Source organism: Lygodium microphyllum, chromosome 13, assembly GCF_053477565.2.
Source record: "Lygodium microphyllum isolate KBCC chromosome 13, Lygodium_microphyllum_v1.1.10, whole genome shotgun sequence".
Taxonomy (NCBI): Eukaryota; Viridiplantae; Streptophyta; class Polypodiopsida; order Schizaeales; family Lygodiaceae; genus Lygodium; species Lygodium microphyllum.
The window spans coordinates 34,000,941-34,023,862 of record NC_141147.1 but is presented as its reverse complement, the minus strand read 5'-3'; the positions used below and the strand labels follow the sequence as shown (position 1 = coordinate 34,023,862).

The following is a 22,922-nucleotide window of genomic DNA, read 5'->3' as shown; positions in this document are numbered from 1 at the left end:
AGAAGAGCGAAGGGCTAGGCAAGCATTGCAAGCGCAATTGACAAAACTTCAAAGAGCGTCCACTGACAAAGAAGAACCTCAAGCTGAAGATTTGATTCGACGTACCATCGACGCCACTCTTGAAGTACAAACCATTCGCAAGGAATCCAAGATAAGTAAACGAAGTTTCAAGTTTCGCACTTTCAATGGCATACGAGAAGGAAAGACTGTTTTATCATTCATTAGCCAGTTTGATGACTATTTCCATGAGGAAACTTATCCAGAAAAAGATAAAATCAAGTGTGTTACTAATCATCTGATAGACAGAGCATCACTTTGGTGGACTGTAGTCCGCAAGAGCATAGAATGTCCTGCTACTTGGGAAGATTTCAAGAAGAAGTTCATGCAAAATTTCCTTCCACCGCAATTTCATGAGAAGGCTATCAAACAATGGGATTTACTTCAACAGCGAGATCGTGAGCTTATTCCACAGTATACAGAGCGTTTTTGGAATGCACTCCTACAGCTACGCATGCTTGAAGACGTACCAGAGACGACACATAAGCGGAAGTATATGTCTGGACTTCTTGGACATTACTACGCTGAAGTGAACATGTTCAAGCCTGCTACCCTTGAAGACGCCATCTCACTAGCTCATGACACTGAAGATAAGTTACGCGGAAGAGATCGACGACCACAGCAATTTCAAGCCAACGGTAATTATGGATCTAAACAATTCAATTCCAATTTTAGAAGGTTTAATCCAGGTCGTTTCTCATCACCATCTTTCCGCAAGAATTGGCCTAAACCACCTGCATTACCATCCACTGTCAATCCAAATCCTAAGCCTATTCCACAAGCAAATCCAAATGTACCCAGACTTCCAGCCATTGCAAATAATGTAACAAAAGCCAAGCCAATAGTATGCTACAAGTGTCACCAGCCAGGGCATCTCGCAGCAAATTGTCATTCAAAGAAGCCACCAGCACATATCAACTACCTTGGAGCTATGGACGAAGACGAGCATGAGGATATGCCGGATTTCACTGAAGATGAGGATGATCCTACTCCTACTTCCGACACTTTACCAGGTATGCCTACTTCACATTCATTGTTGACTATGAAATGTATGGTGCATGGAAAAGAAAGAACTATATTGCATGATGATGGTAGTACCCATGACTTTATTTCAGCAAAATTGGTAAAGGAATTGAAATTGCATACTGTACCTACACATTATCGCATAAAAGCTGCATTTTTAGGCACTAAGTACAATGGCACGCAAGAAGTACAAGATTTAGAAATTCAAATTGGTCCATATATTGAAAGAAGAATTTCTTAGTTGTCCCATTACAGTCAAGCGACATTATTCTAGGAATGCCATGGAGACATCAGCATAATCCAAATATAGATTATTCCACACACACAATGAATATTAATTTTCAAGGAAAATCTATTACATTATATGGTATGCATGCATCTCATATTTTTCCACTGCTTTCACATACTCAAGCAAAACGTGCACTACGCAAGAATACTAAATCATATCTCATTTGGGTGAATGAATTGCACGCAAAGGAAAATCATATGCACCCTAGGCATAAGGAATTTCTTGCATATTTTAAGGACTGTTTTGCAGAAGACCTACCACCAGGTTTACCACCATCACGTCTAGAAGACCATAAGATTGATTTAATTCCTGGCACACAACCACCTTGCAAAGCACCATATAGGCACAATCAAATAGAGCAAAAAGAAATCCAGAGTCAAGTTGAAGAATTACTAAATAGAGGCTTAATTCGACCTAGCAGTTCTCCATTCGGTGCACCTGTACTCTTAGTCAAGAAAAAGAATAATACCTATCGTATGTGTATTGACTACCGAGCATTAAATAAGATCACTGTAAAGAATAGGTATCCTATACCTAGAGTTGATGACCTTATGGACAAACTGCAAGGATCTTCTATATTTAGTAAAATTGACCTTAAGTCTGGATATCATCAGGTGAGGCTAGATCGATCCGACATATTTAAGCCTGCATTCAAGACACAGTTTGGCCATTACGAATTCTTAGTCATGCCATTCGGATTAACTAACGCACCTGCTACTTTCAGTAGAATGATGAACCGTATTTTTCTGAAATATCAATATTGTGTGATTGTTTTCTTTGATGATATTTTGGTGTTCAGTCAAAGTGAAAAAGAGCATTATGAGCATTTATCATTAGTTTTTCCATTACTGAAAGAAAATCAATTGTTTGCAAATCCTGAAAAGAGTGAATTCTTTAAGACAGAAATAGAATATTTAGGTCATATTGTATCAAAAGAAGGAATTAAAGTTGATCCTAAGAAAATTGAAGCAATATTGCATTGGCCTATTCCTAAAAATGTACATGAATTACGCTCATTCCTTGGTCTTGCTAGTTTCTATAGGAAGTTTGTACGTAATTTTTCATTACTTGCTTTACCATTAACAAAACTTCTTAAGAAAGGAATTGTTTATCAATGGACTGAAACTCAGCAAAAATCCTTTGATTTACTGAAACGTGCATTAACCAATGCCCCTGTTTTACAATTCCCTGACTTTAATAGACCATTCTTTCTAGTTGTGACCGATGCTAGCAGATCAGGAATAGGAGCCGTATTAATGCAAGACAACCATCCAATAGCATATTCTAGTTCTAAGCTGCAACCCTCTGAGCTCAAATATTCCACTTATGACAAAGAACTATTAGCAGTTGTACAAGCATTAAAACAATGGAAGCATTATTTAATGGGTTCAGAATTCATGATAAAGACTGACCAGCAAAGCATTAGACATCTACTTAGCCGACCCCAAATTTCTGACCGTCATGTCAAATGGGCTTCCTTCATTCAAAGTTTTCATTCTATCATTCAATACCAACCTGGAAAAGAAAATGTAGTTGCTGATGCATTGAGTAGAAGACCTGCAATTCATAATATTTCCATCATATCTTTTGATTCTTTGATTGCTATGAAAGACACATATCACCAGGATATTACTTTTCATTCTGATTGGCAAAAATAATTTCATTCCTGTTGATTCATTGTCATATAATGATGGATTTATGTTTTTTGAAAAGAGACTGTGTGTTACTATTCCATTCCGATCTTTTATTTTGAATGAAATTCACTGTCCCCCATATCAAGGTCATAGAGGTATCATATCTACATTACGCATGTTAACTGAAGATTTTTATTGGTCGCATATGGATGCAGATGTATCTAATTTCGTTTCTGAATGTTTGATTTGTCAAAGAATAAAGAGACATCATGGTAAACAGTATGGATTATTAATGCCTTTGTCTATTCCATCTAAACCTTGGGAACATATATCTATGGATCTCATTACTGGTTTACCAAATACTAAATCTAACCACGACATGATTTGGACAATTGTAGATAGATTTAGTAAGCAAGCATATTTCATTGCATGTAAGAAAACTTTAACAGCATCACAAGCAGCACAGTTATTTTTGAAAACTGTTTTTACTAACCATGGATTGCCAAAAGTGATTATTTCAGATCGAGATTCTAGATTTTGTAATAATTTTTGGATCACACTGTTTGCAAATCTAGGCACAAAGATTGATTTCTCATCTGCATTTCATCCAGAAACAAATGGACAAACAGAAGCCACAAATAGTACCATTTTAGATCTTTTACGTGCATACACTATCTCTAAACCTCAGACATGGAATACTCATTTGCATTTATTACAGTTTGCATATAACAATACACCGCACACATCTACAAAGAAAGCACCTTTTGATGTTATTTATGGATATAGATTATCTACACCTGTTGCATCTTTGTCTAATAGAATTCAGAGTGCTGATGATATTGCTACTATGCATAATAGTATTTTTGATGAGGTTAAGGATATGATTGCTAAAGCCCAACAATCATATACCAAACAAGCCAACAAGAAAAGACAAGCTATGAATTTCAAAGTTGATGATTATGTTTAGCTTAGAATAGAAAAACGTAGACTACAAAGTGTAGATAGACATCCAGTTGTCAAATTAGCTCCTAGATTCTATGGACCATTTAGAATCATTCATAAGATTAATGATAATGCATTCAAATTAGAACTGCCATCTCATTGGAAAATTCATAATACATTTCACATTAGTTTATTGAGACCATTTAGAGGCCAATTACCTATCCACCCTGTCTATGAAAACTCACCTTTATTAGAGGAAGAAACTGAAATACTTGAACCAGAAGCCATCATAGACACTGACTACATGACCACTAGAACTGGCCGAAGGTATTCTAGATATCTAGTAAAATTTAAGAACCATCCTGTAGAGGAAGCACAATGGATGCACGCTAGAGACTTAAATGCTTTCCCCACTCTGTTAGCTCCACATTGAGCTAATAGCAATTGAGGTCAATTGCTATCCCACCCCGGGGGTATGATGCCAGGAGGCATATTCCACGGTGGATTCCGTGCCACGGTGGATTCCGTGAGGTTTTACAGTGGATTCTGTAAACTTAGATGACCGGGGCTCATACACAAAGAGGATTCTTTGTGCGAGAAGTTGATGGGGACACCTGTCCTTTTCGGGCGTTTCATTAATTTAGTGTGTACATGGGTGATTCCATAGCGGGTGATTCCGCAAAATGCATATTAAATTAATAAACGTTTATGAGTTTAGAGTGCGCACTCGTAATAAATTAAGGTTAGGATTTATTTCTAACCAGTTGATTTATTTATGTAGCTGAAGACTGCTAGGTATTCACTTTTGTCGGTTTAATTGTATTATTTTACTAACGATTGTGAATGCTTCAGTTGATGTGTAGAGATAGCAGCAGTGGCGGAGGAAAGCATTGGAGTCTAGCGGGTATTCGACATTTGGATTATATTTTGATAGGCGCCACGCCTATATTTTGTTATGTCTATTGAGACATTGATTATTGATTATTATTTTGTATGCGCCTATGCGCCCGGATATGTTATTTCTATTTGGACATTGAGATTGGGCGTGCCAGACTCTATGGGCACCGTCCATTAGCTTTATTTTTCTATTTTTGTAGAAAGCAAACTCAAAAGCTAAAAAGCTTGTCATATTTTTGTAATTGGGCTATTATTGAGCATGAAGATTGGAAATATACATTAAATACATGCTTTGTGAAGCGCTCACACAAGGCATGGGAGAGATTGAACCCAATTTGTCTCTTGTCTCTTGTCGTGCATGCTTTTACATTGTTTTTTGTGCAAAAAGGTAGAGTTCATTGTTCTTGGGGACCTTCAGGGATTCACTACGTGAGCTATCTGCGACCGATCTGCGCACCATGGATAGGTTCCCAATTCTTAAGAAATTACTTCCATTATTTGAAGGGGGGATCTAAGGGGGTTTATGCTGTCTCCAATGAAAATGATGTTTCCATGGATAGCCATGAACCTCTTTGTGCTTCTCTACCCAACCCCAATGAACAAGACCCCTGAGCTCTCCTTTAACAACAAGTCTCTTTTAAAATGTGCAAGATGCTTCTAAAGCCACCTACATGGCCAAAAATTGAAATTTCCTATAGTCATCAAAACAGATGACTCTTTGGTTGAATGTGGATTGATGCCTAGACAAGACTTTTGCTCCTCTAATAGAGTATCGTTGTCACCTATCAAAAAGTTTCTCGTTTTTTGTTACACAATCTTCATCACTCTTCCAAACCCATTTGCATACATAACCCAAATTTGATGCAGATATTGTATCTATAGTTCATTTTGCACTAGGAAAACACTAGCAAGCAAGCCTTCATGAACCTTTCATCTTTTATATTTCCATTCTACCTCTAGCTACATCATGTGAAGTCTTGCAAGTAAAATTTAGCTATTCCTCGGCAAGGGTGATAAATGATTGTTATTGCTTGTCATTGTTTTGACCAACCTTGTCTCATGATCAATGACATGCAATTTTATTTATCCACTAATGTGCAACCCCCTTGGGTTCCATATATTCTACCATAGATTTAGCCTTTATTAAGTTTTCACCTTGTTAAAACCAACAACTTTTGTTATGGCTTGAATATGTTATAAAATCTTGCCATTAAGATCTAGTAACTAACCATTACAAAAACCTTAGTACCAATCACAAAATTCTCTACAAAGGTGTGCTCTTCATGCTTAATGGGCTAGAGATTCGTTCCCTTCTTCCGTAGACAAAGAAAGAAACCTATTAAAATCTAAGAAAAGATTGAGTTTCTTCAAGATCTTAGATATTTTATTGTTTCATGCTTTACTCGGCATTAATATCCCATAGAATATCTTCCAAGTGCAGTAAAATCTAGGCTTTGCGCAATATGTCTGGCATGCAAAGGCAAGTGGAATGTGCAAGGTAGTGGCACAACATGCGTGGTCATGAGAGCGGGGGAACGCTCTGAGGATGGGTAAAGATGTTGTGGGGGTCGATTTGGGCCTTGATCTGCGAGAGGCGATGGAAGTTGTGGAGGAAGTAGAGGGGGCCCCAGGAGGCCTGGGCCTGGGAGAAGGCAGGGGCGACGCCGAGGTCGAGGTCGATGTAGTTGATGTAGGCGGCCCGAGGGGAGGCGGAGACGAAGGGCTGCATGTACGCATACAGGCCGCGCAGCCAGGCAATCAACGGGGCATCCACGGACGGGCTTCCTCCCTCGCTCCACACTGCTTGGTACTGTATATTGTAGAGTGTGCCCTTGCGGTGAGGGAAGGCGATGGCGTCCTCCGCTATCCGATCCATTATCCCCCCATATGGCTCGAAAATCATGTAGCCTTTGCCTGGATTGGCTTGCAACCTGTCGAAGGCTCCCAGGATGGCTTCTTTGGGTAGCGGCCTGCCTTTTCTCACGTAGTCCGACTTCGCTTTGAAGTAGCCTTTCTCTTTGTTGACCTTGCTGAGTAGGTCGTCGACTGAGCCGATATACGCGATGTTAACCGCGCTGTCGATCCATGCGCCTTCGATGTAATCCTTGGCCTCTAGGCCAAGCTCCGGGTAGGTGCGACCTGCATTGGTTCACACACGAGGTCTTTGAGATAGCTGCCCAATTGCAAGTTGTTCATGCTTACGTCTTCCCAACGTTCGTACTCCTCAATAGACTCGTGTTTGTGTCTTCCTAACGATCGAAAGAACATAAAACAATAACCTCATGTGTTGTTAGTAGAATTCGGTCAACTCTTGAGGGGTAGGTTGCACTTGACCTCTTCAAGGTCTTAGGTGTTCATGATATGGCTTCCAATCTCATTGAAGAAAAGGTCTTAAGAGGAGAAAATCTCATTGACTGCGCATTATGGTAATGATTTGATCTCCATTTATATGGGGACTATAGTTTATTTCTCTGGCATTTTTTAAATATTTGTTTGGCATCCTATAAAGAACATATGTGCATGATCCTATTGCTTTTTCATTTGTGCTAAAAAAAGGACATGAAGGCATAACATTTGAGAGGAAAATCTAAGGTCAGACAACCATGGGATTGGACAAGCCCCAACTAAGCAACCATAGTGGATTAAGAGCCTAGTATAGTATGCATTCTTGTTGAGATTATCAAGACGTTTCTCGAGCCTTTCAATGCCATGTGTGCTTTATTCTCAAGCCTTTCAATGCCGTGTGTGCTTTTGGTCTATTACAATAGCCTTTCTATTTCGTACGACCTTTTAATCTCCAGAGTTCTAATCTTGATAGTAGTTTCTTGGTGACACCCTTCCTGAATGTAAGAAAATGATGAGAGGAGCCAAGAGTGAGCTAGGTTAAGGAGCACCTTTAGGAGCTCCAAGAGTGTGCGAAGAACCAAAGGTCACAGGTTCCATCCTCTTATACTGAGGCACCTTTGTAACAAATGATGGAGAATAACCCACGGTGAGACATTGTTTTAACAAGAATGATTCTAACGCATATTACAATTTCCTTGGCTGCTGAGTTGTGAGAAGGATAAGTTCATCAGTCGATGCTATGACCTTAGTGTATTGGTGATAGTTCCCTACTAGCGTATCTTACTACTATATTATTTTCGCTATAGGTTTAGTAAGCCCTGAACCTCTAGATGGCTTTCCAAACCTCCTTTTCCCAATCAAAACCCCCTCCTCCCGTCCCCTCTTTCTCTCTTGTAATCTCTATTTTTCTCTTTCCCCTTCCTTTTTTCATTAAACATTCCCTCCCCCCCCCAACAACTTCCCTTTTTTTAATTAAAAACCCCCCCTCTCACACTTATAATATATCTTCCTCCCCTTTTTAATTAAATTCCTCCCCCTCCCCCCTCTCTCTCTCATGTCTAAGGTCTAGGTTCTCTCTCTCTCTCTCTCTCTCTCTCTCTCTCTCTCTCTCTCTCTCTCTCTCTCTTTCTCTCTCTCTCTCTCTCTCAAATTAAACATTTTTCTTCTCTCCCTTCCCCCCTCACTCTCATATGTAGGGCCTAGGTTCTCTCTCTTACACACAGTTAGATTAAACTTTTTAATTTAAACTTTATTTTTAATTAAAATAAGTAAAGAGAGAGATACACACACACGAAGAGCAAAAAAGAAAGAAAAGGAGAGGGAGGGAGAACAAAGAGAAAGAGAATTATAGAGAGAGGAAATAAAAAAATTTAGAGGGAGAGAGGGAGAGAGAGAGAGAGAGAGAGAGAGAGAAAGAGAGAGAAATGAAAGGAAAAAAGGAAAATAGGGGAGAAGGAGGAGAAGAAAAGCGAGGAGAGAGACAAAGAGAATAAAATGAGAGAGAAGATAAGAAGAAGAGAGAGGAATTTAGATAAAATTTAAAAGAAAAAGAAACAACATTTAAAAAGAAGAAAAAAATAAAAAAATGAGAGAGAAATAAAAGAGAGGAGAGAGAAAGAGAGAGAGAGAAGAATAAGAAGAATAAGAAAGAGGACGACAGATGGGAGAAAAGAGAAAAGCTTTTTTTAATTTAAATATTTTTTGAGAAAGCGGGGAAAAGAAAGAAAGAGAAAAGATAAAGACAAAATTTAAAAGAGAGAAAGAGAGAAAAAAAAAGGGGGCAGGGAGAAAGAGAAAGAGAGAATTAGACTGGGAATTCGGTGGGGGGAGGGGGGAGAGAGTAAATTAAAAAATTAAAAACAGAGAGAAAAAAGAGGCGAGAAATAAATAAGAAATAAATTGTTGAGCAAAGTTGCCGTTCGATAGCACGACAACTTCACTCACCGTTTTAAGATAGCAAAGCTGTGCAAAATGGCATAATATTCCACACCTGCACATAACGCTAGTATTAATTATCAAGGGAAATGTTAATTCACGAGTCCCTTCGATAGATAAGATGGAGAGGAGAAGAGACGGGAAATGCTAATTCACGAGTCCTTTCAATAGATAAGATGAAGGAGAGGAGAAGAGACGGGAGCGGGGAGGACACGACTTACCCATGAGCTCGACTGTTTCTGAGAGGGTGCCGAGGTACTGCCCGTAGAAGGAGGCGCCAATGTCGGCGGGGGAACTGGTGTTGGTGGGGGGCACCCCGCCCACGTAGAAGGAATGGAAGAGCTCCTCGGGGGCGGCAGGGGCAACGGACTGCCAGCGGTACACTAGATCGCTGATAGCGGCCTTGCCGGTCTTCCAGACCCGGAAGGTGGTGACACGTGGAGGCACGGGCACAAGGCGGAGGCGCCAGGCTACCACGATGCCCCAGGAGCCGCCGCCGCCGCCGCGGAGGGCCCAGAAGACGTCCTCGCCCATGGTGGCCCGGTCTAAGAGCCGCCCACGTGCGTCCACCAGGCGGGCGTCCAGGACGTTGTCGGCGGCGGTGCCGTACTTCCGCGAGAGGAAGCCATAGCCACCCCCACTGATGTGGCCGCCGCTGCCCACGGTGGGGCACACCCCTGCCGGGAAGCCGCGGGTCCCGCCGCTGGCGCGTGCCACGTGGTAGTATATCTCCCCGAGGGTGGCGCCGGCCCCGGCCCACGCCGTCTCGAACCCCTCGTCCACCGCCACGTCATTCATGTTCGCCAGGTCGATCAGCACGAAGGGGCGGTCCCCATCGCCCCTCGACGAGAGGCCCTCGTAGCTGTGGCCCCCGCTCCTCACCCTCACCTCGTAGCCCGCCTTCAGCGTGCACTGCAGCGCTGCCTGCACCTGCTGGTCTCTGTATGGGAAAACCAGTGCCTCCGGTCTCCTGATCCCTGCCTCCGTGAAGCGCAGGTTCTGCAGGGAGGATGCCAGCAGTGCCGAGTACGCCCCCGCATTCGAGCTCGCGGAGGTGACGTTGGTGACTCCTCTCCTTGACAGGCAGCTCCACAGAGAGTCGCTTGCTGTACTCTGCGCACCTTCGACTGTCTGCAAGTCCCAACATGATGCAATTGCCGCCGCTAGGAGAAGAAGAGCAGATGAAACAAGCCAACTTCTCTTCTCCATATGTATCTATTTCTTGGTGATTGGACGGTGTGCTAGACGCGATGAGAGAGAGTCTAGACTCCATATCTATCTATTTCTTGGTGATTGGACCGTGTGCTAGACGCGATGAGAGAGAGTCGTGTAGTCTAGACTCTAGCCGTCCTAATAAGAAGCCAACTCTTTAGTCTTTAATAATAGAAAAAGAAGCCAAATATTTAGTATTTAAGGAGATGGATGGAAAGGAGAAAAGTGCCGGCCAATTGCATGATGAGTAAGCCATTCCTGCCCGTCAATGCATGCATTATTAGAAGCTTCTTACGTTTCAACGGCTCGGTCATCCTTTTTCATGAGATCTTTCGCCATCGCCATAGAATAGTATTGTCCTACCATCTCTTTTCCTTTATACGATTCAATGTCTTGACGAGTTCTCACTTTGTTTCTAGAGGAAGAAAGCCAATAAGAACCCACCCCTATAAAGAAGAACGCTTCAACCCACACTTCAAGTCAATGAACTACAACACAAATTTGATACAACATCATCAAATCCACACTTCAAGTCAATGAACTACAACACAAATTTAATCTTCAACATTATCACACCGATGGGATGGTCAATAGCAATTGCTCGCAACCCTACAACTCTTCGATTTCTAGAATATTTATGCGCAAAAGTTTTTCTGCCACTCCTTTGTGGTTGAGCAAGACACCTATTGTGGCCTCTCCAAGACATTTTTGATGAAGCAAAGAAGATCACATTTGGTGACAATTTACTAGCCCCACCACCCTAAGAGCTCCATCACCCAAGAGTACTAAGCAGTGGCAACAAGAAACCGACATGCTCATCTTCCCTCATGGTTGCACAAGTGTGAAAATCAAAGGAAGATAATCAACAATTGCACATTGAGATATTAATGTTGATGGCCCCCAATGACAAATAACAAGAATTGAAAACTAAGAAAACTATTCGATGAAGCAACTAACATAAAGGCTACTAATCCATAAATTGAGTGATCTGCATTTCCAACATGAAAACCAATAGAGATAAGATACTATGCTATCATTTCATGCCATGCTCTTGGTGTATGTTTTAGTTCATATAAGGCTTTGTGTAGCCTATACATATAGTCGGGGTGAACCATGCTCTCATGACCCTATGGCCACTCCATGTAAACTACTTCTTGCAACTCACTATATTGAGATGTCGAGCTCTACATGAGTTGGCATCCACTACATGCCTTGATGATGTGGCATGATATTATTAATTGGCATGTTAGGTGATCAACATGAGGATACGTGAGTGATTCTATAGTTGTACTACACCCATGTAGTCCATCCTTGGTTATGGCATATTCATTGTGCTGCCTCTTATTTTCTAGTGGGCTCACACTTAGTGACCGCATGTCCATGCATTGTGGTACTTTCGTATTAGTATCTTATCATGTTGTAGACTTAGTTCTTTTGTGTGAAAGAAGAAGAAAGGAGAAGAAGATTTCAGTCCTATCTCTCTATGTTCTCAAGTCTCCATTGCTTTTGTATGTGTGTACTCTTGGGTGCCTCACCTCTCTTCCCTCCTCTTTATTTTCATGGTATCTAAGTCATCCCATCACTACACAGAGCTCGATTGAAGGTTAAGGTGAAGGTGTTGGAGCACAAAAGTAAGCAAGTAAGCAACAGATAAGAAGCTTTTCCACCTTGCTCAATTTGCCTTAGGTTATAGTCGCATGAGGCTGCTAAGGCTAGCAGGGCTGGAATCTTGGATTGTAGAGAAACTTGGTGGGTAGAAAGAATAGTGTATATACTATAGATAAGCTCTTTAGGACTTACCTGCTATGGTTTATGGCATCTGAGGAAATTTCAGTCTCCATTTTGAATCTACAAGTGGTCCATATAGCAATATTTGGGTATATTGTAGGTTCAGCTCTATTTGCCATTTACAACTGCATAATTATCTTGTTTCTTTTTCCCATTTCTAATTTCAACCTTCTTTTTGAAGAAATTTTTAGAAATGTGGTATTTTTAACCATTTTTGGGAGGTAATTATGCACATGTGTTTGCCATTCACTTAGAAACAATGATGACATAAGTGAATAGTTATTTATTATGTAGCACTTTAGGAATACTATTACTGTTGATGGTTCATCATAGAATGATGTATGCTATGTAGATTCAGGTGCCTCTAATCACATGACTTATCATGGAGAGTGGTTTAGAGAGATGCATAGTCTAGAGTCTTCAAATTATGTGGAGATAAGGGATGATACAACTCACCCCATTACTCATGTTGAAAATGTTCATTTGAGTATGCAAGATGACAAAACTGAGTACTTGGTTGATGTGTTGCATGTACCAAATATTATAAGAAACTTGGTTTTTGTTGGTCAGATATGGTAGAATAGGGATTGTAAGTTTGGTTCCCATTCGATGGTTGTTATGTAGAATATCTCAAAATAATTATGGGTTGATTGCAAAAGGAAAATGCATTGGTAGATTTTTTTCTCCTAATGTAACTTTGCTTGAAATGGATGCTGTTATGTTTATAAAAGGTTCATGTATTGTGGCTGATATTGAAATTCAGCATAAGCGAATTGGTAGTGTGAGTGTGTAGTAGCTGAAAGGCATATAGTTAAAAAAGATTGCAGATGGCTTATCCAAGTTTAGGGTTGATGAGATGCATAAAGTATGTGAAGCATATTAATTTGGAAAGCAAGAAAGACATGCATTTTCACATGAAATGCATGTCTGCAAGAAGCCACTTGAATTGATAGATTCTAATGTGTAGGGTCCTACAAAGAGTGCTCATTATTATTGGAGTGAAGGAATTACTACTACTGTATACATTATGAACAAGACACCCATTGCTGTTGTATATGGTATGACACCCAAAGAGAAGTTTATAGGTAGAAAGTCAAATCTGTCCCATCAGGAATATGCTTATGTGCATATTCTTGATGAGTTGCATAGTAAATTAGATTGCAAAGCAAAAAAAAAAAGTATTTGTTGGATATTCTCTTGAGTAGAAGGGATATAGATGGTATAACAATGTTACATGTGAGTTGAGAGTTAGTAAGGATGTTGTTTTTGATGAAATAAGTAGTTGATATATAGTAATGTGTAGAATATAGACTTTGGGATTAATGATTATGAGAGTGAAGTTGTGCAGAAAGAACGTTAGCAATCAAAGACATTGAGTGGACCATAAGAGTCTCCTAGTCATGATTCTATTGATAGACCTTGAAGTGGCATTTTGAGATTACATTTTACTCCACCAAGTACATCATACGTAAAGAGAAAGTTGGGGACTCACCTATTGTGACAAATGTATGATCAAGTTTCTCTCACATCGATGATTCATATGGCTCTGAGTAGAGCTTGAATGAGGAGTTGGAGATTCCATCTATAAAAAAACTTGATGTGCAAAGGCACAAGACAATGCTAAAGCACCTAGTAGCGATCCAGGTCCATGTACGCCAAGTAGAGTGAGAAAGCCATTCACATATAATAGCTATATAGCTCACTCGGGGAAGTTACTATATCTATATCCTCTACATTACTTGCATTCAAGGCCTTTTTATAAATATCCTTATCTATGAATATTTATTGAATAAAACATAATCATTTTCTATTCAATCTATAAATCACCCCTTTATATTACATCCTTCTGTATGTAAAAAATGTATAAAAATGACATTTTAAATATACTTTATTTTGAACCCAGGTGATGCACACATATATTCATGAGTAACTTACTTGATATAGCTCATCACAAAACATATATGGCTAAGGTTGTGGAGGATATGGAACCTACTTGCTTTGAGGATGTAGTGGGTAATAAGTATTGGAATCATGCTATGGATGAAAAAATGGATGCACTTATGGATAATTATATATGGGAGTTAGTGCTCTTACCTGAAGGCAAGAAAGCTATTGGCTGCAAATGGGTTTACCAGGTCAAGCATAATAGGAATAAGTCAATGGATTTATTGAGCACTATAAGAAATAATTAGTTACCAAATGGTATATGTAGACTCATGGTATTGATTATAAGGAGACCTTTTCTCTCTGATGGCTAAAATGGCCACTATAAAGGCTATTATAGTTGTGGCTGCATCAAAAGGTTGGATCATGCATCAAATGGATGCTAAGAATGCCTTCTTATAGGGGGAGTTATAAGAGGAATTTTATGTGGAGCAACCACCTGGCTATGTGAATGAGAATCATCTAGATTATGTACGCAAGCTTCGTAAGGCCTTGTATGGGGGGCTGAAGTAAGCACATGGGACATGGCATGATAGGATTGTAGAATACCTTGTCAACATTGGATTTCACAAAGCATAGGATGATCACTCATTCTATATATATGAGAGTGGTGCTAGTATTGTGGTCATTACCATATATGTGGATGATTTGATCATTGTGGTTGATATTGAGGCAAAGATTGACAATGTGAAGGATCTTCTCAAGGCTGAATGTGAGATGAAGGATTTGGGAGATCTGCACTATTTTCTCAGCATAGAGATAATCAAGACTCCATAGGGTATATAGTTGTCACATCGACAATGTACATTGGATATATTGAATAAGTATGGTATGGTTGATTGGAAGCCTAGTTCTATATCTTTAGATGCTAATACTAAGCTTAATGCACATGAGGGTGACTTGATTGAGGATGTCACTCTATAATCGAAATATTGTGGGTAGCCTTATCTATTTGACGATCAGTGATTCTACAACTAGACTACACCCACGTAGTCTATCCTTGGTTGTGGCATATTCATTATGCCACCTCTTCTTTATAGCGGGTACACACTTAGTGATCGCATGCACATATATTGTGGTACTTTCATATTAGTATTTTATCATGTTGTAGACTTAGTTCTTTTGTGTGGAAGAAGAAGAAAGAAGAAGAAGAAGATTTCAGCCCTATCTCTCTATGTTCTCAAGTCTCCATTGTGTTTTTATATGTGTGCTATTGGGTGCTTCAGTTGTTTCTCCTCTTGTATAATTTCACTCACCATGCAAGAATGCATTCTTTACATCCATTTGATGTAAGACCCAACCTTTTACTACAAATACTACAATGATAAGTTTTATTGTTGCCATCTTTTCTGCTAGAGCAAATGTCTCGTCATAATCAATTCCATAAGTCTATATTGCATAACCTTTTGCAACTATTATTGCTTTATACTTGGTCATACTTTCATTTGTCTTGTGTTTTACTTCGTAAACCCACTTGTTGCCTATATTTTTCTTTCCCTCAAATAGTGGCACCAAATCCCAAGTTTGATTTATATCCACACAGTCATTTCTTCACCCATGGCTTTCTCCCAATGCACATGACCAATGGCTTCCTCAAAACAAGTGGTCTCAATTGATTTTATAACATTCAACATATATGCATAATAATGAGCAACATAAACATTACATGTCAACCTATTTATGGGATACCTTGTTCTTGTTGACTTGTGTACTTGTTGAGCACTCTATGATCCCTTTTCATTAGCATTGGTTTTTTTTCTACCACGTATACAAACAATTGGAATGCCGAAATTCTCATCCATACTTTGTCATCAAACTCAAAATTTGTTTGTGAATAGCCTGCAAAAGTATTTGGCACACCAAGTGACTCAACCACTTTTTCCTTTTTCTTTTGTGATACATTTCTTGCACTTGTAGGAATGCTATTTGCACACAATGTGCTACTCCATGGTCTCTTAGTAGACCTACTAGAAAAGAACCCTTTTGTCCCACTCAATGTCTATGACAGTGGACACATTTTCTCCTATCACCTTTTCTTTTACATCATCTGCAATATTCTAACTAGTCACTCATCAAACACAACATCTTTGCTCATCTATAATTTGCATGTAACTGTATTATAGCACTTATAACCGTTTTGCTCAAGGGAAAAGCCAACAAGTACACACTTTTCAACTTTTGGATCCAACTTCATTATTAGCTCATGAGGTTCATGGACATATGTAATGCATCCAAATACTTTAACACGTGACAAATCTGGTCTCTTGTCAATAAGCTTCTCCTTTAGTGTCACATCATGCATTGCAATAGTGGGAGTCCTATTTATAATATACAAAGTTGTAGAGATTGTTTTAGCCCAATAATAATGAGGCATATTCTTTTCACCCATCAAGGCTCGTACGATTTCTGCAATGTGCCTATTCTTTCTTTTAGCACCACCATTTTTTTGTGGAGTATACTATACTTGCATGTAAATTATCTTTGAATTTCATGATGTTTTAGAAAAGTACTCAATTAATTTAAGAGATACCCTCTTCCTACATTTGACCTTAGGTACTTAATTTGCACACGTATTTGTTTCTCAAGCAAATTTTCAAAACCGTGAAAATGAGAGAACACTTTACTTTTCTCCTTCATGAAATACAGCCATACCTTGTATGATCATCAATAAAGATTGTATAGTACTTATATCGAACAATTGATATAGTAGTTGTAGAATCCCACACATCTGAATGTAAAATATCAAGTAAATGCATGCTTACATGTTTATCATGAGGAAATTTATGCCTTGTCTATTTCCAAGTTGGCATGCTTCATAAAACTTTTGCATATTAGTCACTTTGAACTTGGATAAGCCAGTCACAATTTCACATGAATGCATATTCTTCAACTATTGCACATATACGTTGCCAATATATTTTTGCTAAATATCAATATCAACCATAAGACAATAGGATCCCCTTAAAATCTCTTGTCCATGGGGGGTGAATGTAGCAAATAAATATTGGATTTTGACTATATCAAGTCAGCCCACTACATCAATCTCTATTCACTCCTTTCCCTTCCACCTTACTCTCTTATCAAGATGATGGTGGACAAGTACATGCTGTACTGAGAAGGTGGAAAAACGATTTGTCGTTAAGGCACATTGGCATCTTCAGATCTTGTGGTTACTTCTAGCTATGGTTAATACCTCCATATTAGTTGTATGCCGTTTCTTCCCTCAAAAAGTTCACTCTTTCCTAGTTGAAGATTACTCTCATTGTGATATACCTTGTGATAGTGCAAGATTTGAATATCTTGAAGTTGCCTAGTATGAAACTTGACTCCTTTGAAGCAACATGTCGAAGAGTCTTTTCCCATGCTAGAGTGGCTAGAACAGCAACAAATCAGCACAAAAATTCTCATAAATAATTTGACTTTGAATGGGTTAAGAGACACAAGCAATGGTAGTGGTAAATAATATCAAGAGATACTAGCTTGATCTTGAATCTTCCAAGTTGGATCTTGAATCCCTTCCCTTCAATCTTATGATTTTGAGATTGCATATGGATGGAAAAGACAATATAGTGGCGAATGCGCCCTCTAGGATGTAAGCTTACAAGGATTGGATAAATGCCATACAAGAAGAATATTTGATGTCCAAGAGGAGCATCCTACCACAATAATGTAGAAATTATAGCAAGGGAAAAATAAAGAGTACCCAAAGTTCAAATGGCATAATGGACTCTTATGGTATAAAGGGAAGGTATACTTGATCCCTCAAAGTAATTACAGGCTGAAAGTCCTTTTAAAAAATGCATTCTTTACCCTCTTGGCTGGCCATCTTGGTCTCTTTAAGATCTTTGATAAAGTGCATAAGAGTTCTAATTAGACGCAGCTTATGGCGGGATGTGAAGGAGTACGTCTCTCATTGTTTAGAATGCCAACAAAATAAATATTCTTCTTTATTACCAGTCAGACTTCTTTAGCACTTGCCAATTCCACAAGGAAAGTGGATTGATATCTCTATGGATTTCTTTATGGGCCTCCCCCTTCTAGCTGGAATAGTATCTTTGTTGTTGTGGACAAACTTACCAATAGCCATTTTATTCCAACAAAGACAAAGTTTTTAGCCAAGCAGGTAGCAGACCAATTCATGGAAGGAGTCTTCAAGCTACACGTAATGCCTTTGAGGATTGTATTAGATAGAGATACTAGTTTCATGGGAAATTTTGAAAGAGTTTGTTTACTTCCATGGGCACAACTCTCACTCCAAGTACTACTTACCACCCTCAAACCAATTGCCAAATCGAGAGGGTTAACCATTGGGTGGAAGTCTACTTGAGACACTTTTGTCATGACACTCAATCCTCTTGGGATAATTGGTTGCATCTTGTTGAATCTTATTACAATAATACATATCATATGAATATTGAGATGGCTCCATTTGAGGCACTCTATGGATATAAGGTTTGAATTCCTTTAGCCATGTTTCATGAAGAGGTAAATCCACAAGCAAAGGATGAACTAGAGATAATGGAGATGCTTATGAAGCAATGTAAAGAGAATATAAAGAAGGCACAAGATGTCATGAAATCCTATGCTGATGATAGGAGGAGGCACACGGAATTTGATGTTGAAGATTGGGTCTTTTTGAAAGTTCCCAAGTCTCATTATGCTTCCCTCAAAGGAGGGCACAACAATTTGGCTCATAGGTTTTATGGCCCATACTTGGTGTTGGAAAGGATTGGAGAGCTCGTATATAAGCTCCAATTACCTTCTACTATCCACATCCATAATGTCTTTCATGTATCACAATTGAAGAAATATGTTGGGATAGATATACAAGTTATTGAAGAGCTTCTACCACTTGATGAAGAAGGGCTTATTGTCTATGAACTTGACAAAATCATTGGAAAGTGCAAGAAGGTTCTCAGGAAATGAACACGTAGTGGAGGAATCTTGGTGTCATGGAAAACTATACATGATGCTTGTGTAACTACAGGAGGTGCAATGTGGGTATCTTGACTATTTTGATTTTACAGAGGGATTTGAACTTCTTCTTTGATATTCTTTCTCAGTGAGTGCATCCAATGGAGTGCACACTATTGGTGTATACATGGTGCATCTTGGATATTCTTGTTGATTGCTTGTTCACCTATGCTCTAAGAGAGGGTGTTAGAAGTGGTCATATCACAAGTTTACAAGCATGCATAACCTAATTTATGAGCACTCTCTTTATTCTTTATGTGATAATTGGCCAACCTATTTTTGGTAGGGTAGCTTCTTTATTTTTATCTGTCAAAGAAGGGACTGTGGCCATAGTCCAGATCATACTTGTAGATTCTTGGTGTAGAGAGAGGGAGTTTGTGGAGTGTGTGAGCTAGCGTTGCTCAACCAATGTACTCTTATGATAGTGGATTCCTATTCCTAGTTATATCTTGCGTATTATCCCTTGCATTGATATTATGTCTTTCATTATTTTGCTATGTGTTTTACTCTTCTAATAAAAATCTTTATTATATAGAACATATTGGACTATTATACAATGATCCCTAAAAATATAGAGTATAACATGATGACATGTCAAAAAAAGGAAATTATTGTATTGGATTAAGAAGCCCCTTTTGTGGTCCTTCTAGCTTGTCATGGCTCTTTTTACACACAATCAAATTTTGTTCCAAATGAAAATAATAAACCAGACACAAGATATGATCGAGATGCCAGTTGCTAAATATAATTTTCATGGGATGGAGCCCAGATCTCATAAAAATAATGACAAGAAAGTGTTACAAAATTTACTCATTTTTTCAAAATTTCATCAACCATTATTTTTGTTATCCACCATATCCCCTGTTAATAAATAGGTACAAAAGGTCAGCAATAGTAGGGCACAAAGGTGGAGGTGGACCATTGTCACTCGATCAATTCCAATTTTGATGCAAAAAAAGAGAGGAGGTAGTCTATCTTCATAAGGCGTTACTAGTTCTTGAAGGAGCTATTAATGAGGAGGTGAAAATAGTTGCAGGTGGTGATGGAGGGGTTTGAAAAATTAGCAAACTCTCTTGTGAAAAGAGCAAAGGAAGGAACCAACTCAATAGGCTAAAATAGATAGGTCTTGTTAGTGTTGGTTGCTTTGATATTTGGGTTCTTTGGGAATTTGTACCTACCATTTTCCTTGTCATGATACTCTTGGCCATTGCCTTCTTGGATAGGGATAGAAGAGTGGATCTATTCACTATTCCTTTTAAGAGTAGAGCAAGACTTCCTAGGTCATCTTGTTGCCTTTCAGAATGGGGTAACTCCGATTTGATAATCCTTTCCACGCTTCCCTAGGCTTCAGTTTCAAGTATCTCCCCTTACTTCCTTGGAATTTGCATTTTTTATAAGCTTCAACGTCTAAAGGGTCTAGCCACTTCATAGCAATGTTCTCATCTATTTGTGTGAACAGTTGTGTAGTGCATAATGGAAATGGCTTCCTAAACATGCTCTCTCGCTGACTTTGAAAATCAAACTTCACAAAAGGGCTAGTCTCTCGTGTCTCCTGGTAACTTTGCATTGTCTCCTCTGGGTTATCTTCCTCATCCTGTGGTAGGAGCTCAGGGGGAAATGGGATGGTCTATTACTATTTGTGGTGGTTTAGCTCATAATTGGATCATGGCCAAACGGGCCTCCTTTTTCTCTGGGCCTTTCTCTTTATCTCTATTGGGTGCTCTTCTAACTCCCCTATGCCAAAATTTGGTAAGCCTAGCATATCCATAGGCAGTCTCATTACCATGGGTGGCTCTAACTGATGGGAGAGGTTTGCTAGAGCATTTTGAGTTGTATTAGACCGATTGACTTGAGTTCATACTTGTCATAGCATTTTCACCTCAACTTTCAAATCATGTCTTCCTTGCTTGGCCCTTCCATCATCAAATTGATCCCTCAAATATTTTCTATACTTTCTAGGGTATTAGGGAGCAATCCTAGTTGAGCTTTAAGTTCTTCTAGATCTTGAGAGCTGATATTACAACTTTCATGAATAGCACTTGTTACTTCATCATGACCAATTTGTAGGCCTCCAATTGAACTCTATGCTAGCTTTCACTATACAAGGCCACTCCTAGGTCATGAGAGAGCTTCATCATAGTTGTTTCATAGAGCCTTTGTTTGTCAATTTCTACCATACTTACAACCCCTATCAAGTTGGTGGAGATGGTCTCCTATAGACTTGCATATAAGGCACTCCATTGGCCCTATATTTTTTGCTATTCCATATGTAATCTTTCATATAGATCTATCTTTGCCTTTTCCTTGTCCACTTCAATTTTAGCAAGAGTGAGCTAGCAACTAGTTTCTGTTAGCTACATGCTTAAGTCAATAGTTTCTTCTTTGTAGCCTTTGAGTGATTGATCTTGCCAATTAAGTTTATATTAACAAGGGTGAGCTTTGGTTTTTGTTACCCAATAGTTTATTCACTATAGCCTTTAAGTAATTGGTCTTGCTTCTTAAGTTTATCTTGAAGCTCATTCATGGTAGCCTCCTACTCCTTAAGATAAACTTGGAGCTTCTTAAGCACTGAGTCACACTCCTTTAATCAAGTATGAAGCTCTTACACCTATTTTTCTTTAAGATATTTGAGTGTTGTGTCACACTCCTTTAGCTGGGTTTGGGGATCCTTGAGCACTAGCTCGTGCTCCTTTAATTGATTCTAGAACTCTTGTTCTGTATCCTCTTATAGTTAATTTAGCACCTTATTGCATTCTTGCAATTGAGCTTGGATCTTCTCAACCTACTTTTGAGATTCTATTAGGTTTTTGTATTCATCTTGTGTCCTTTTCAGCATGTCTTGGAGCTCTTGGTTGGCCATGAGTGCATTAGAATTTTTTTCTTTGAGATCTTTGCACGTTTACTCAAGGGTCCCTATTGTTTCTATTGCACTCTACCCCTTGGAAGATTCTTGTTCATTCCTTGAGGTATTTTTTGGGTGAGGGCTCTCCTTTGGATTAGCTATGGTGACTTCAAATGTAGGTCTTGCCTTTATCAACTTGCTAGTTTGTGATTGCACGGTTCCTATTTGAGCCAACAACTCACAGAGGATCATAGATTCAATGGTTGATTCCTCTATCACCTTCTTCTTCCCCCCACTGGAGCTTTTTTATTCTCTTTGGGATATGAGATTTGCTATCTATTGTGCAATGGCTGCCTTACTATGATGGACTCTTCTATAGATGCTCTAATGGCCCTTTTGTACTCTTCATGTGATTACCTCATTTGGATTCTAATTTTCTCCATTCCTTCTTTCACATCTTTTTAGTATCATGGACAATCAACCACTCTCTTTAGTATCCCCTCCATTGGAGTCCTCCAAATATGAGCTTACTTCTTCCTCCTCTCTCTACTTCTTTTTCTTGCTTGTGTCATCACTATGGCCAGGATTCCCAAGCTCTTTTCTTTGCCTCTTTTCTCTTTATATGGTGTCCTCAAATGAATCCTTGGACAACATAGGCGGCTCTATGTTATGTGGTGATATGATCTCATGGAGGAGCACTCCTACAATTACATAAATGATGGGAGTAAGTGTGTTGCCATAGCTGATTATATTGTGCATGGCCTCTATGGAATTAAGCTTTACTTAAAGATTCTTTGGAGCCACCCTTTGTGCCTTGGCCATGAATTCAATGACATGTTCTAGCCATAAATTATTTAAGTTTTACTTAACCAAGTTTCTTGTCAATATATCCTCAATAAGGCATTTAGGAATCCTATTAGGATGGTCAAGGTTTTGTGTAGGTGAAGAGATGATGAGATAGTTGTATCATCCTTAGCTCTTCTTCTAGAATTTCTCTCAAGAGAACTCCTTCCTTGGCTACTACTTTTACTATGGATCC

General features: G+C 39.1%; 1 protein-coding gene across 2 annotated transcripts; it reads right to left on the bottom strand.

The window, feature by feature from the left end:
* Positions 1-6,038: 6,038 nt before the first annotated feature.
* LOC148026497 (berberine bridge enzyme-like D-2) lies at positions 6,039-10,392 on the bottom strand. 2 transcript variants are annotated; one of them, XM_087690934.1, is made up of 3 exons: positions 9,345-10,392; positions 9,133-9,178; positions 6,757-6,981 (listed from the first exon to the last, which is right to left on the bottom strand). In XM_087690934.1, exons 1-3 carry the CDS (start codon positions 10,330-10,332, stop codon positions 6,909-6,911), a joined length of 1,107 nt encoding a protein of 368 aa, XP_087547060.1. In that variant the 5' UTR covers positions 10,333-10,392; the 3' UTR covers positions 6,757-6,908. The 2 variants fall into 2 exon arrangements, with proteins under 2 accessions (XP_087547059.1, XP_087547060.1); XM_087690933.1 differs by lacking the exon at positions 9,133-9,178 and having other exon boundaries at positions 6,039-6,981; positions 9,345-10,377.
* Positions 10,393-22,922: the final 12,530 nt, after the last annotated feature.